The 14,021-nt window shown below is 45.9% G+C and overlaps 2 protein-coding genes across 2 annotated transcripts in view; one reads left to right on the forward strand and one right to left on the reverse strand.

Annotated features, from left to right (window-relative positions):
* The first annotated feature begins 7,862 nt into the window (after window positions 1-7,862).
* On the forward strand, window positions 7,863-12,829 carry TSR2 (TSR2 ribosome maturation factor). The gene is made up of 5 exons (XM_059911987.1): window positions 7,863-7,960; window positions 8,124-8,214; window positions 10,757-10,848; window positions 11,405-11,578; window positions 11,821-12,829. Exons 1-5 carry the CDS (start codon window positions 7,877-7,879, stop codon window positions 11,938-11,940), a joined length of 561 nt encoding a protein of 186 aa, XP_059767970.1. The 5' UTR covers window positions 7,863-7,876; the 3' UTR covers window positions 11,941-12,829.
* Window positions 12,780-14,021, reverse strand: part of FGD1 (FYVE, RhoGEF and PH domain containing 1) — a 36,119-nt gene continuing 34,877 nt past the window's right edge. The window contains exon 18 of the mRNA XM_059911985.1: window positions 12,780-13,708. Coding sequence (XP_059767968.1) covers window positions 13,403-13,708 — 306 coding nt within the window. The 3' untranslated portion in view covers window positions 12,780-13,402. The remainder of the gene's footprint in view (window positions 13,709-14,021) is intronic.

Raw genomic sequence — 14,021 nt, forward strand, 5'->3', positions numbered from 1 at the left:
AATGTAGTCTTTTAGCTGGACTTTAGCCCACTCAGCTAAAAACATGGATTCTGTTCCAAAGGAGGAAAGGGAGAATGTAAATTGGAGTGTTAAGCTAGCAGTCTTGCTACACAGGTGTCTCAACCTGGGTTTTTCAGTCTGAGCCCCTGGTTCTGTGGATACAGTTTTGGGTACTAATTCTGGAGGTATGAATTTAGAGTCTAAGAGATTGGAAGTTCATTCTGGGGAATCAGTTTCATGATCACAGTTGGGGGACCTTAGTCTAGAAACTTACTCTAAAGGCTTCAGTTCAATTTCTGAGTCTGTAGACAATATGGTAGATTCAGTCTATAGAATCCCATTCTTGGTTTTCATTTTATAAGGGGCTTAGTCTGGGGGTGCTCAGACTGGGGGTCATTCTAGTATTTCAATATGAGAGTTCAGGGTCTTCCCTGGTGGTCCAGTGGTTAAGATTCCATACTTCCACTGCAGAGGGCGCGGGTTTGATCCCCGGTTGGGGAACTAAGATCTTGCATGCCGCGCTGTGAGGACAAAAAAAAAAAGAAAAAAAAGAGTTCAGTCTAGGAGTCTGATTCTTGGGGTTCTACCTGGGGACTCAGTCCAGGGTCTGTCTGAGCTTCTGTATCACCAGTCTGATGCTTCATTCTGGGCTTTGGGTTTGTTTTGTGGGCCCAGAGGTTGGAGGTTAAAGCTAAGGAAACCAGCTCAGTTTTGGGGATTAGCCTTCAGTCATCACTTTTCAGATTCAGGGTAGGGTCCTCAGTCCGGATTGTTAGGACCCCCTCTCTGGTCACTTGTCTGAGGATTCATTTTTTGGCATATGTCTTGAAAGCTCAGACAGTGGTAGCTCAGTCTGGGGGCTGTGTGGGAGCTTTCTCGGGGGGTCAGTTAAGAGGAGCTCATTCTGGGGCACTTAGACTGGGCGCTCAGTCTTGGCAGCTAATTCTGTGAACATAAGCCTAAAGTTTTCAGAGTGGGAGTTCCATCTGGCAGCCTTTGGGGTCCACCTGGGTTGCTCCCTCTTCCATACAAACCTGAGGACTCAGACTGGGTTATTAGTTTGAGGCTGAGACCTTGGAAGCTCATCTGGGAGCATGCTGGCTTCTGATCTCAATCTGTAGACTTATTCTGAAAATGGGAGTTGTGGTCTCAGACATTGGCAGCTCAGTCTGGAGCAATTAACCTCACAGTCTCATGCCTGGGAGCTTGTGTTAGTTCTGAGAAGCAGACACTAAGATGGGATTAGTGTCACAAAAGTGAGCAACAATTTTATCAGGGGAAATGCCAATGAGAGAAAATGGGGTGGGTGCCATGGAAGGCTGGGAGAGCCATTGGAACATAATGCAATCTGACCCAGACTAAGGAGAGAAAGAGGGAAGGTTGAGTGAAAGTGTCCTAGACTGCTGTGCAGTGCAAGGGAGGTTTGGCAAGACTGTGTGGGATTCCTTGAACCAAAGTCACCCAAGTATCCCTGCCACACTCAGTCATTGGCTGGGAGTAGCTCGTGGGAAGTATGGTCTCTGCACAAATGAGGGGAATTCAGAACACAGCAGCTGGGGCTCTTGATCAATTATGCATCCTGAAGTTTAAAGTCTATGAGATGCATTCTCATGGCTACCATGGGATGCATACTGGTTGTTCCCTCTGGGGATTCCCTCTAGGGCTCATTCTGGGTGTGTTATTTGGGACCTCAGACATTAGGTTTTCAGTCTGAGGGAATCTGTTTCAGAACGTGGGCTCAGTCTGTATTTTCAGTGGGGGCATATCTGTGGCCTCAGTGTGTGAGGGGTCCTTCTGGGAACTCAGTTTGGTCTCACTTCCAAGATACCACCCCCATTCTCCTTCAAGGAGTTAAGCTTGAGGTCTTAGTCCTGTGGCTCTGCCTAGAGGTTCATTATGGGGAACCTGACTTTGAGGGTTTAAATGTTGACGGTTCACTCTTGAGACATCTGAGAATTCAATATGGGAGCCTGATTTTTGGTCTAAGATATGACTGAGTCTCTCACCAAGTGAGTGCTAGGCTCAAGGCTCCGTCTGGGTGGCGGGTCTGGCCAACTTCGGGAGGCTCAGATACTGGGGGCTCAGTCTGGGGTATTTTAGCCTGAGGAGTCATGCCTAGGGTATCTCAATGTGATGACCTTACATGGGGATTTCTGTCTGGTGGGCTCTGTCTTGCAATCCTGAGAGGGGTCCTAGTCTGAAAAGTTTCATCTGGAAGCACCCTCTGCAGTTCAGTTTGGCAGTTCAACCTGCATTTCAATCTTGGAGCTCTGCCTGAGGTCTCATGCTGGGGATTGAATTTTGGTTTAGGTTTGGGGAGTTCAGTCTTCGACACATCAATCTGATCATCTTCATCTGAAGGCCTAAGCTAGCCTGAAATGTTCCCTCTAGAGTAGGGTCTAGGAGTATTTAACCTGGGATTCATGGATTTATTAAGTGTCATGCATAGAATTTGGAGTGTCTGTGTATTTGAATGCTAGAAAAATACATCTTATTTTCACCAACCTCCACTGAAACTTGACATTTCTTTCAATAATGAAAGTAGGCAACCAACCACAGTAGTATTAGCAGTACATATGACTTTGTCACCAATACACAGATATTTCTCATAGCAGATCTCTTAAAGTATTGTTTACATTCATCATTAATTTGAAATCACAGTAGTCATTTAACCTGTTAGTGAAACTGTGCAACTCAGGTTGGGACTTGAACCCTCGTGCCAGGACTCGAACCCAGACAAAACCTACAGTTTTTTAATTGAGATCACACACCTGGTCTCAGGACTTACTGAAGCTCAGGTTCTTAATGTCTCATTGCAGAAAGAATTCAGTGAGAGACAAAGTGATAGGTAAGAAGTAGATTTATTTAGAGAGGTACACATTCCATAGACAGAATGCAGTCTGTCTCAAAAGGGGGAATGGCCTTGGGAGAACCACACTCCACAGACAGAGTGTAGGCCATCTCAGAAGGCGAGAGGCCCTGAAATATGGAGTGGTTAGTTGTTTTTTTTTTTTGTAATATTTATCTATTTATGTATTTATTTATTTTATTTTGGCTGCCCCAGGTCTTAGTTGAGGCACGTGGGATCTTCGCTGCAGAATGCGGGCTCTTAGTTGCAGCATGCGTGCGGGATCTAGTTCCCTGACCAGGGATCAAACCCAGGCCCCCTGCACTGGGAGCACGGAATCTTACCCACTGGACCACCGGGGAAGTCCCCCGCGTGGTTAGTTCTTATGGGCTGGGTAATTTCATAGGCTAATGAGCAGGAGGATTATTCTAACTATTTTGGGGGGAAGGGGGCACAGATTTCCAGGAATTGGGCCACCACCCACTTTTTGGCCTTTTATGGTTGGCCTCAGAACTGTCATGGCACTGCATTACAATGAGTGTATAATGAGGCTCAAGGTCTACTGGAAGTCGAATATTCTGCCATCTTGGACCTAATTGGTTCTAACCAGTTTATGTTATGTCCTCAACTGCTGTCATTCTTTTAAAGGTTGTGCCCTTCCCTCTTCCCTCCTGTTTCATTAGTAGATCATGGTATTTAATGCATTAATAAAGAAATATGTATACTGGGAATTCCCTGGCAGTCCAGTGGTTAGGACTCAGTGCTTTCAATGCCAGGTCCTGGGTTTGATCCCTAGTTGGGGAACTAGGATCCCACAAGATGCACGGCATGGCCAAAAAAAAAATGTATATTACAATTAATTTTTATATTATTTTGCTATTTTAATATAATTGGTTTCCTTTGTAATTCTATATTTTAGTTTATGCACTTAAAAACATTATTCTGGCAAGAGGTATATTGTCTTCACCAGACTGCTAGATGGGTTCAAGGCACAGAAAAGGTGAAATCTTAGTACACTCAGCTTTGCACTTCAGTCTCAAGATGAAATCTCAGGGTTCATTCAGCGGCCTTGGTTTGTTGGAGTCCAGAATTGGGCTCCCTGTGTGGGAATTTCCAGCAGGTCTACTGTGATATTGTGATTTATAATAAGAAATACAAATTGGGTCTTCAACCCATTCCTGACACAGAGCTCCTACAACCTTTGGAATTTCCTCTGAGAGTGATAAAAAGTGTCTTTTGTTACATTAATGAAGAGACGTTTGGAAAGCCCCTAGGTAACTAAGGATGGGGGCTGGTTGTCTGTGGCACCAACCACAGGATTAGAGGGTTGGCACTTTCAGTCCCTCCCCTCCACCTCTAGGAGGGGAGAGGTGTTGGAGTTTGAGTTCAATCACCAATGACCAATAATCTAATCAATCGTGCCTCTGTACCGAAGCCTCCATAAAACCCCAAAAGAACAGGTTCTGAGAGCTTCAGAGTTGATGAACACGCAGAGATGCCAGGAGAGTGGCGTGCTCAGAGAGCTTGGAAGCTCCTTGACCCTTCCCACATAGCTTGTCCTATGAATCTCTTCCATCTGGCTGTTCCTGAGTTATATCCTTTTATAATAAACTGATAATCTAGTAAGTAAAATGTTTCTTTGAGCTCTGTGAGCCACTCTAGTGAGAGGGGGGGCGTTGGAACTCTGACCATTGGGCCTGTGGGTCAGAAGCACAGGTGACAACCTGGACTTGGTGATTGGCGTCTGTGGTGGGGGCAGTCTTGTGTGACTGAGCCCTTAACCTGTGGAATCTGACACTATCTCCAGGTAGATAGTATCAGAACTGAGTTGAATTTTAGGACACCCAGCTGATATTGAAGAATCGCTTGGTGGTGTGGGAAAACTCAAGACTCACACGCTGCAACTGGTAACCGGAATCTTACCTACTCTCTCCACGTACGTAACTTTGAGGCCCTGGGAACTCACGTGCAAATGCTTAATCTCAGTTTCTTCGTCTGGGCTTCTTTGAACTCAATTTAAATTGCTGAGTCTGCAGGAATGAGTCTCTAGAGCCCCGTAGGAGTTTATGCCTCCTGAGATGATCAGTCTGGGAATGCTCATGATTATCATCACACACCATGTTGTTCCCTGCTTCTGTTTCTTTGTATAGATTGTTTCCTCAGCGTGAAAGGCTCTTTCTTTCTTTAGAAACACACCCTCACCCTCATCTACACAAACTCCCCATCACCTGGCAAAATTCCTGTCAAACTTTAAGTCTGAGGCATTATCTCTCAGAGGCTTGCCATTATCCCCAAGGCTGGATCAGGAACACCCTATGCTGGACTCCCATGGGCTCCTGTGGTCCTTTTTCCTCTAGCATTGCACAGAGATGGATTTCTCATAGAACTAATAAAGTTTAAGCCTCCGCACCTCACACTTACACAGACCATTTCCAAGTCCCTGGTTGTTGAGCACTGTCAATTTGAGAAGTACTTAAGATTTGTCACTGCACAAGAACAGTCAAAATATCATGAAATTTTACAGCTCACATGTAAAAGAAACTAAATAGAAGTTTTCCCAAATTTAACAACAGTCTTAAATTTTGTGTTACTAATAACAAGCTGTGAAGTTGACATTTTTCTAAACTACCAATAACAAAATAATTTTGATCAACCGAATGGAACTGAATTCAATTGAATTCTTTTTATTCTCTCTTGAAAATGTTATTATAAAATAATTGTCATTTACTTACAGGAGGACATCAAAGTGTTTGCAGCCAAAAAAAAAAAGGAAAAATTAGTAGAGAGATTAGTCAGGCAATTAATAAAAATATTTTATTTCTCTAGTTTTGAGGATGTTTGTGGCATTTGTCAGTTTTTTTAAATTGGAATTTGTAAATTTTAAAATTTCTTTTATAATCTAAAGCAATACTCACTTTCATTCCTATTTGTACTGTTTTTCTTAAAAACAGCTTGCAAAATTCTAGCTGCCTCAGGGCTTTCAAAAATCTGCACTCACCCTGAGCACTGATCATATTCTATGGTCCTTGGAAAATCTTGCATGCCAGACTGTAAGCTCCTTGAGCATCTGACCAAACCCCATGACCCAGCAGCACTAAGCACAGGGCCAGACACAGAAGTATCAGTACTGTTTGTTAACATGGACTTGTCCAAAGTTTGCAACCTTTGCTGTGAGAGGGAATCACCTATAATACTTTTCTAAAAACAGCTTTATTGAGATATTATTTATATACCATAAACTTCACCCATTTAAAATGAACAATTAAATGGTTTTTAGTATATTTTCAGAGTTGTGCAACTATATTAGTTTGCTAGGGCTGTCATAACAAAATACTACAGACTGGTGGCTTTAACAACAGAACTTTATTTTCTCAAAGCTCTAGAAGCTAGAAGTTTGAGATCAAGGTGTTGGCAGGTTTGGTTTCTTCTGAGGCCTTTTTCCTCGTCTTGCAGATGTGTGTTCACATGGTCATCTCTCTGTGGATGCGTCTGGTTTCTCTGTCCTACTCTCCTCTTTTTTTTTGGCCATGCCATGCATCTTGTGGGATCTTAGTTCCCTGACCAGGGATTGAACCCCCTGTGTCCTCTGCAGTGGAAGCACGGAGTCCTAACCACTGGGCCTAATCTCCTCTTCTTATAGGGACACCAATCATATTGGACTAGGGTGCACCCACATGGCCTCATTTTACCTTAATTACCTCTTTAAAGGCTCTGCCTCCAAATACAACCACATTCTGGGGGTTAGGGTTTCAACGTATGAATGGGGGTTGGGGGCAGGACACAACTCAGGCCCTAACAGCAGATGTCACCACATCTAATTTTAGAACATTTTCATTGCCCCTAAAAGAAACCCTATACTCATTAGGAGTCAGGCCACATTTTCCCCCTTCCTCTATCCTTAGGCAACCATTAACCTATTTTCTGTCTCCATAGATTTACTTGTTCTGTACATTTCATATAAATGATACCATGCAATATATGGGCTTTTTTGACTAGTTGGTAGTGATGTCACCTCTTTCATTCCTGATTTCAGTAATTTGAATCTTCTCTATTTTTTACTTAGTTAATCTAGCAAAAAGTTTGTCAATTTTGTTGATCTTTCTTAAAAAGACTGATTTTTGGTTTTACTGATTTTCTCTGTTGTTTTTCTATTTTCTGTTACATTTATTTCCTCTCCAATTTTTATTATTTCCTTCCTTCTGCTTGCTTTGGGATTACTCTGTTCTTCTTTTTCTAGTTTCCTAAGGTGGAAGGTCAGGTTATTCATTTGAGATCTTTCTTCTTTTTTAATAGGGACGTTTACAGCTATAAAATTCCATTTAAGCATTGCTTTGGCTGCAACTCATAAATTTTGGTGTTCTGTGCTTTAGCTTTCAAGTCATTTCAAGATGTTTTCTTATTTCTCTTGTGATTTTTTTCTTTGACCCATTTGTTATTTAGAAGTGTGTTAATATCCACATATTTGTGAATTTCACAAATGTCTTTCCGTTATTGACTTCTAATTTCATTCCATTGTGGTCAGAGAACGTACTTTGTATGATTTCAATCCTTTTAAATCTATTGAGGCCTGCTTTAGACTTAACATATGGTCTGTCCTGGAAAATGCTCCACGTGCACTTCAGAAAAATGTGTATTCTGCTGTTATTGGGTGGAGTGTTCTATAGATGTTAGGATGCATTATTAAATGCAGATTTTTAGGCAATGCTACGTGAGGTTGCTTCTTCTGTCCTAGGGCCTGAAATGTGCATCTTTAATAAGTTCCTCACATCTTTTCCGCGCAGTACCCATGGGTCCGGAACTCATGGCCTCAGCCGCCCTCCCCTCCTGGCTTCCTTAGATTTAATTATTACATGTGAGTGACGGCGGTGGTGTCATCGATTGCTCGACAGACTTTTCTATTGCTCTAGTCTTGCTGCCAGGCCTGCGGAAAGGCGAATCTGCGTTCTCAGGCTCGGCTTCCGACTCCTTCTGCCTGGGCGGTGCTGCGCAGGTATTGGCCCGCCTTGATGTCACGTGCTCCGCGGCCGGATGATGGCGGGCGCTGCTGAAGATTCGCGAGCGCTCTTCGGGGTTGCTGTCCGCGCCGCGCTGGAGGCCTGGCCCGCCTTGCAGGTGAGCGGGGCCGCGGCTGGGACAAAGGTTAAAGACCGGGGCAGAACAGGAGTTGGCCCGGCGAGCCGCCCGAGGCTTGGTTGGGCGGTGTAAGCAGCGGCCTCCTGCGCCCCTGTAGGCCGGTTCCCGGGCTGACGTGGTGGGCTTGGGCCTGTGTTCGCAGATCGCTGTGGAGAACGGCTTCGGGGGTGTGCACAGCCAGGAGAAGGCTGAGTGGCTGGGGGGTGCAGTGGAGGAGTACTTCTTCCGCAATGGTGAGTGAATGTGAGGCGCTAGGATGTGTCTCTGTGGGGGCATGGGAAGGAAGAGGCCGATCCTAGTGAGTCCGCACTTCCTCTTGCGCAATTGTCGGTTGGTACCTGAGGGCGAGGTGGAATGAATGCAGGCTTTGGAGTCAGAATCCTGAGTTCGAATGCCTTACGGGCCGTGCCATTGACTCAGGATATCAGGCTGGACAAGTCGGTTTACTCCCCTGAGACTCAGTTTCATAATTTGTAAAATGGATATAAAAGTATCCACCAGTGCAGTCCAATAGAAATACAATGCTAGTCGCATCACGTAATTTAAAATTTTTCAGCAGCCACTTTAATAAAGTAAAAAGCAGATGAAATTAATATTATTCAACTCAACATATCCAAAATACTTCAACATGTAGTCAGTATAAAACACTATTAATGAGATGTTTTACATTTTTTTTTAGCATTACGTTTTCAAAATCTGGTGGGTGTTTTTCAGTTTTAGCACATCTCATTTTTTTGGCCTAGCCACACTTTAAGTGCTCAGTAACCACATTTGACTATTTGGACAGCAGAGATCTACATCTTTGGTGTGTCTTGAGGGTCGTATAAGAATAAGGGGCCCTGCAGGGAGTCTTTTGCGAAATATGATTTTTACAAAATTTTTCATATAGTTTTTTAGTCTTGGAGATGACATTAGGCAGTGTCTTTTCTCTCAAGGAAGTTTACCATCTAGTGAGGGATCGAGATAAGTAAATAGGCGTTTACACATAGGGTGATAGGTGTTCTAATAAAGAGGAGCTTGGTGCTTGGGTAATGTGAGACTGGGAAGGAGGCGTCTTTTGGAGATCGTTAGGGGGTGGTGGTGATTGGGCTGAATCTTAAGGGATGAGAAGGAGTTAACTAGCTGGAGGAGGCAGAGAGCAGCACTCAAAAATAAGTCCTGTGGTATGAGGAGATTATGCGTTATATTTGGAAAGTGGCGGGGAGCTCAGTGTTAGAGTAACGGTGTGTGTGTGCTTGTGGGTGTGTGGAAGGGAGGAGTGGTGGAGATTGGGGGTTGGAGGGGACCCTGGAAAGGGGTGAGACATGGAAGGCCTTTGATTTTTGTCCTTTAAGCTAGTGTTTGCCAAAATGCATGCTTTGGAAGACTAGTTCTGTTAGATGTTCAGCGAAGAAAAAGCTGCTCCAGTCAAATTATATAAGAAAAGCTCTTTTTTTCAGTTCTTACTTAAGAGTCACAGTAATCATTAACATATTAAAGGCTTGGATAAGGTTAATCACCAAAAAGAAACCTGTTTACCTTTGGTTCCCATTAGTTTTCTATGAACAGCTTCCCTTAAAACCCAGCAGGACAGTTATTTCTCAGAAGCAGAACATGAAACACTGCAGTAGGTGATTAAAAATTCATGAGCAGGGTCTAAAACGATGGGGTTTTCTGGCTAGAAAGTAGTCAGTGTGGAGCATGGACTGGAGAGGGAAAGACTGATGAGAAAGCTGTTTCTGTCTAGAAAATGATGAGGCCTGAACTAGGGCAGTGGCAATAGTCATGGGAAAGAAGGGGTGGTCCTAAGGAAATTGTTTGGCTGTAGAGGGGGAGGGGAAGGGAGACAGGTTTCAGGTTTGAGTCGCTGGGTGGCTTAGGTGCCTTTCATGGAATAGAAGAACGCTGGGGAATGAGAAGTAGGTTTGCACGGTAAGGTGATGAATCTGGCTTTGGATATGGAGGGTCTGAGGCACCTGTGAAACAGGTGGAGAGTAGTCTGGGTTGGAGACAGATTTGGGGGATATTAGAGTGTTAGGGAAAGCCAAGGGGGTGAATGAGCTCTCCCAGAGAGAAGAGAGCAAGGAGCTTTGTGGAAGACTTTCTTGAGTTATTCTCTAACTCAGAAAAAGTAGAGCATGGGCCTATAAGGTAAGTGGAGCCAAGAGTCTTAGCCAAAGTAACACAATAGGATGTTAGGTCAAGGCTGTGATGATTTCATCGTGGCAAGTACTTATATCCATTTCTTCTTCCCTATGCCGTTGGTCTGTGGCCTCCTGTGTCGGTGGAACCACAGTTGGAAAGAGTCTACATTTCAAAAACTTCAGCCCTTGAGTGATGGAAGTGAACATGGATTATGGGTCTCCCCTGTGCTAGGCATTGTTTGGGTGACTTCTCATAACAGACCTTCAAGGAGGTTACTATTAACATCACTTTGCAGATGAGAAAACTGAGGCTTGGAGATGAGTAAGTCACATGCTCAAGGTCACACAGAGAGGAGGCCGGTTAAAATAGGCCAGATGAAAGAGGTCGAGTGTGGATGGAATGCTGCAGGAATAGAGGGCTTAGTAGAATGCAGGAGATTGGAAATTAGGTATTTTATTTAGTGTTTGGTTTTTTTCTTTTTAAAAATCATGTTAAAACCTGGAAAGTAGAGCACTTTAGCAAATAAAAGGCTCACTGAACCTTTACCCACCAACCAGATGTGGATCCACTAAGTAGGTATTGAAGAGTAGTGGGCAGGGGTGATGAAGTTGGCTGGTCTTTGATGAGAGGACCCTATCCTTTCCTACTCAGCTGACTTGGAGCTAGATGAGGTGGAGGACTTCCTCGGGGAGCTAATGACAAACGAGTTTGATACGGTTGTGGAGGATGGGAGTCTGCCCCAGGTGAGCATATCGTGGATACAACTGCTGTCTCCCTGCCTGCAGCCTTTCTTCTCCCTAGCTGTCTGTTTTAGACCAATACTTTTGGCTGTAACCATTCTTTTCTTGAGTCCTGTGCAAGAACTTTCTATGACTCCCTATTGCCTGAGTCTAGTCTTCCCAGGCTTTTCAAATCTTGCCTCTTTTATTTCTTTCTATACGTCATTCTCAGCTAGGTCTGTTCGTCACCCCCATCTCAAGGGCACATCAGGCCAGGTACATTTCCACCCCTGCTCTGGTTAACATTACTGCCCCCGCTGGGATTGCCTTCCCTTTTTACATCTTCCATCTTTCAAACCCAGTTCTAGTGCCTTCCCTGCTAGGAGGCCCTCCTTCAATGCTTCAGACCCTTACTGAGCCCTTCATATGTGATTGCTTCATTAGTGAACTCCTTGGGGAGGAAAGAGCCCCATTCTCTTCTGGAAAATTCCAGACCCCTTCCCACTCTTGCTGCAAACACGGGCTGGTTGTATTGTAGGTTCTCTAGAAAATCCAAGCTGGTTGAATGTTTTCTTGGTAGGTGAGCCAGCAGCTACAGACCATGTTCCACCACTTCGAGAGGGGTGATAGGGCTGCTCTGAAGGAGATGGCCTCTCTCATCACCCAAAGAAAGTGCAAGGTCAGAGCCACCGCACTGACGACAGCCAGAGAGACTGATGAGGATGATGATGCAAACAGCGTGGAGGAGATGGAGGTGAAGGGGGTGCCTCTTGGGTGTGGAGATGCAGATATTTTCAATCTTCTGGAAGATCACCTAGTTTCACAGGGAAGTGATGGGGGTGGTGGTGATGGTGGTGGTGGTTGTATTATCCAGAGAGGGCAGGAAACTTTCCTAAGGTCACACAGCCAGTCCTGGCAAAGCTGGGAGAGCCTGGGTCTCCACTGGCCACAGTTGGGAGGTGTTGTATTTAGCTCTCTCTTGTATTTCTCCTCCAGGTCGCAGCTGATGGGGCAGCTACAGATGGGGTCTGCCCCCAGCCTGGTCCAGACTCCCAGACTATTAAGGAAGAGGATATAGTGGAGGATGGCTGGACCGTTGTCCGGAGAAAGAAATGAGTGGGGCTGGAAATAGTCTGGGTCCTTGTTTGCTAGTTGTTTGGGGCTTATTTGTAGGGGTTTTTTGGAGGGTCATGGACCTCTGGACTGGTTACCCCATCTCCACCCTCTCCCATTCCCCTGTCCAGCTCCTTCCAGGGGAAGAAGAGCCCAAGGGTCTTTGGTCTTGGGGTGGTCTGAGTGATGAGGCCTGGTTTCCCAGCAAAGTGCCACTTGGGTGCAGTCAGCGTGAAGAGGGAGGGATGAGTGGGTATGGGAGTGACTAGAGGAAAAGCTAAACGCTGGCTGGTAGTAGGCAGGTGGATGTGTGAAGGGAGAGGACCAACAGGAGAACCAGTATTCCCGCTGGGTAAGGAATGTTGAGATGAGCTTGCTCATGGAAGAGAGGTTAGTTGATGATGTGAATGGAAGTAGCTGTGGTACCTCTCCCTCGCTTCCCCCCGCCCCCACACAGAGCAGCTCTATGCCCCTGCCCAGAAATTGGAACCTCCCAGGAACGCTTCCTTCCTGCAGCCCAGTTTCTAGCCCTGGGTTCCTTCAGGATGTCTAAGACCTTGTCTAGGCAGTGAGCTCGGGGGACCTGGGCTTTGTTTTCTGTCTCCTTCAACCTCTTTTCAAACTCCTCATCCCATTGAAGTCCAGGGATGAGGCTTAAGACCTCAATAAATAATACCTTATTGTTTAATTTGTGGCTTGACCTGTGAGTAGTCTTGGAATCAGCCTTCTGGGAGCTGAGCTTCAGAGCTCAGCAAGGGAGCAGTTTCTGGGCCCACCCCAGCAGCCTGGTACTTTGGACAAACAAACAGATGGACGAATGGAGCACAGCAGCGCTCTGAATGTTTCCGTAAGCCTGAAATAAACTGTATTTTTCTTTAAAAAACAAAACAAAGAGTATTCATTGTCCTCCCCCCCTGTTCCCCTGTCCTGCCCGGTGGCCCTGCCATGGGTCTGGACGATAAAATACTGGGTAGCCTGGGGCCAGGTAGAAGCTGTAAGCCGTGGGAGAGGCAGGAGGTCACCACCCCATGTAGCATCATACATGTGAAGACACTGGTTGAGGGGGCAGGGGTGGGCCAGGACCATGGGGTCAGTGGCAGAGCTGGCACTTGAATCCAGATCTCCTGCCTCTGGTGCTTTGTGGGGAATTGGGTGGAGGCAGGATCTGTAGGGTATTGAGGGGTTGGGGGAAATGGCCTAATTCAGGCAGGTCTAGCAACAGCTCCCACCCTCCCTGGAGGACAGGGTTTAAAAAAAATTAACATCACTGTAGGAATATTTTTTTTAAAAGCCCAGGTTTTGTGAAAAGATGAATTAAAAAACCCAAGACCCAGCATTCAGGATTGAAAGTGCCCATGATGGGAGTTCAAGTATTGACTGAGCTGGGAGAGAGCGGGCTGGGGCCCTCAATTGGACATGGGCAGCTAGAGTGTGGGGCAGGGGGCCCCAGTTACCCACAAACCCTCTAGGTCTTGTCTCGGGTCTGGGGGGCTTCGGAGGGTTCCGCCGTGGCTCCTGAAGCTGCCACTGGTGCCTCCTCCATCTCTCTGTCCTCAGACAGTGTGGGCCCTGGGCAGAACGTGTCCCCACGGCCTGCCCGGCCGAGCACAGCCATCCAGCGCCGCTGCAGCTCCTCTGTCTCAGGGCTGAAGTACCAGCTCAGGTGGCTCTGGGTGATCTTGAAGACATGCCGTCTGTCAGGCCGTTCCCCAGCCTCAGGAGGCCCCACCTCAAAGCCAATGAGGGGCAGGCTGCGCTGGGCTTTCACATCCTGGGGAACAGGGACAAAGCCAGGGGTCACCTAGGGGTTGGGCTTCTCACTGGTTTTGTATCTGCTAAACCCCTCTTTTTCTTCCCCTGCTCAAGAACCTTACGTGACTTCACTGAGCAACAGGAAAATGTCTGAACTGGGGCTAGAATGCAGGCTGGTTCAAATACCTCTTTCCTTCCACACCCCAAACCAGGTGGGCTAGTCTCTTTAGCATATAATGTTTTCCGGCCTTTGGGCTGTTGCCCCCCATCTGCATCTTCCCCACTCCAAATTGGATTAAGCAGTGCCTTGTCTCCACTACAGCTTCCTCCAA

The sequence above is a fragment of the Balaenoptera ricei genome, chromosome X, assembly GCF_028023285.1.
Source record: "Balaenoptera ricei isolate mBalRic1 chromosome X, mBalRic1.hap2, whole genome shotgun sequence".
Classification (NCBI taxonomy): Eukaryota; Metazoa; Chordata; class Mammalia; order Artiodactyla; family Balaenopteridae; genus Balaenoptera; species Balaenoptera ricei.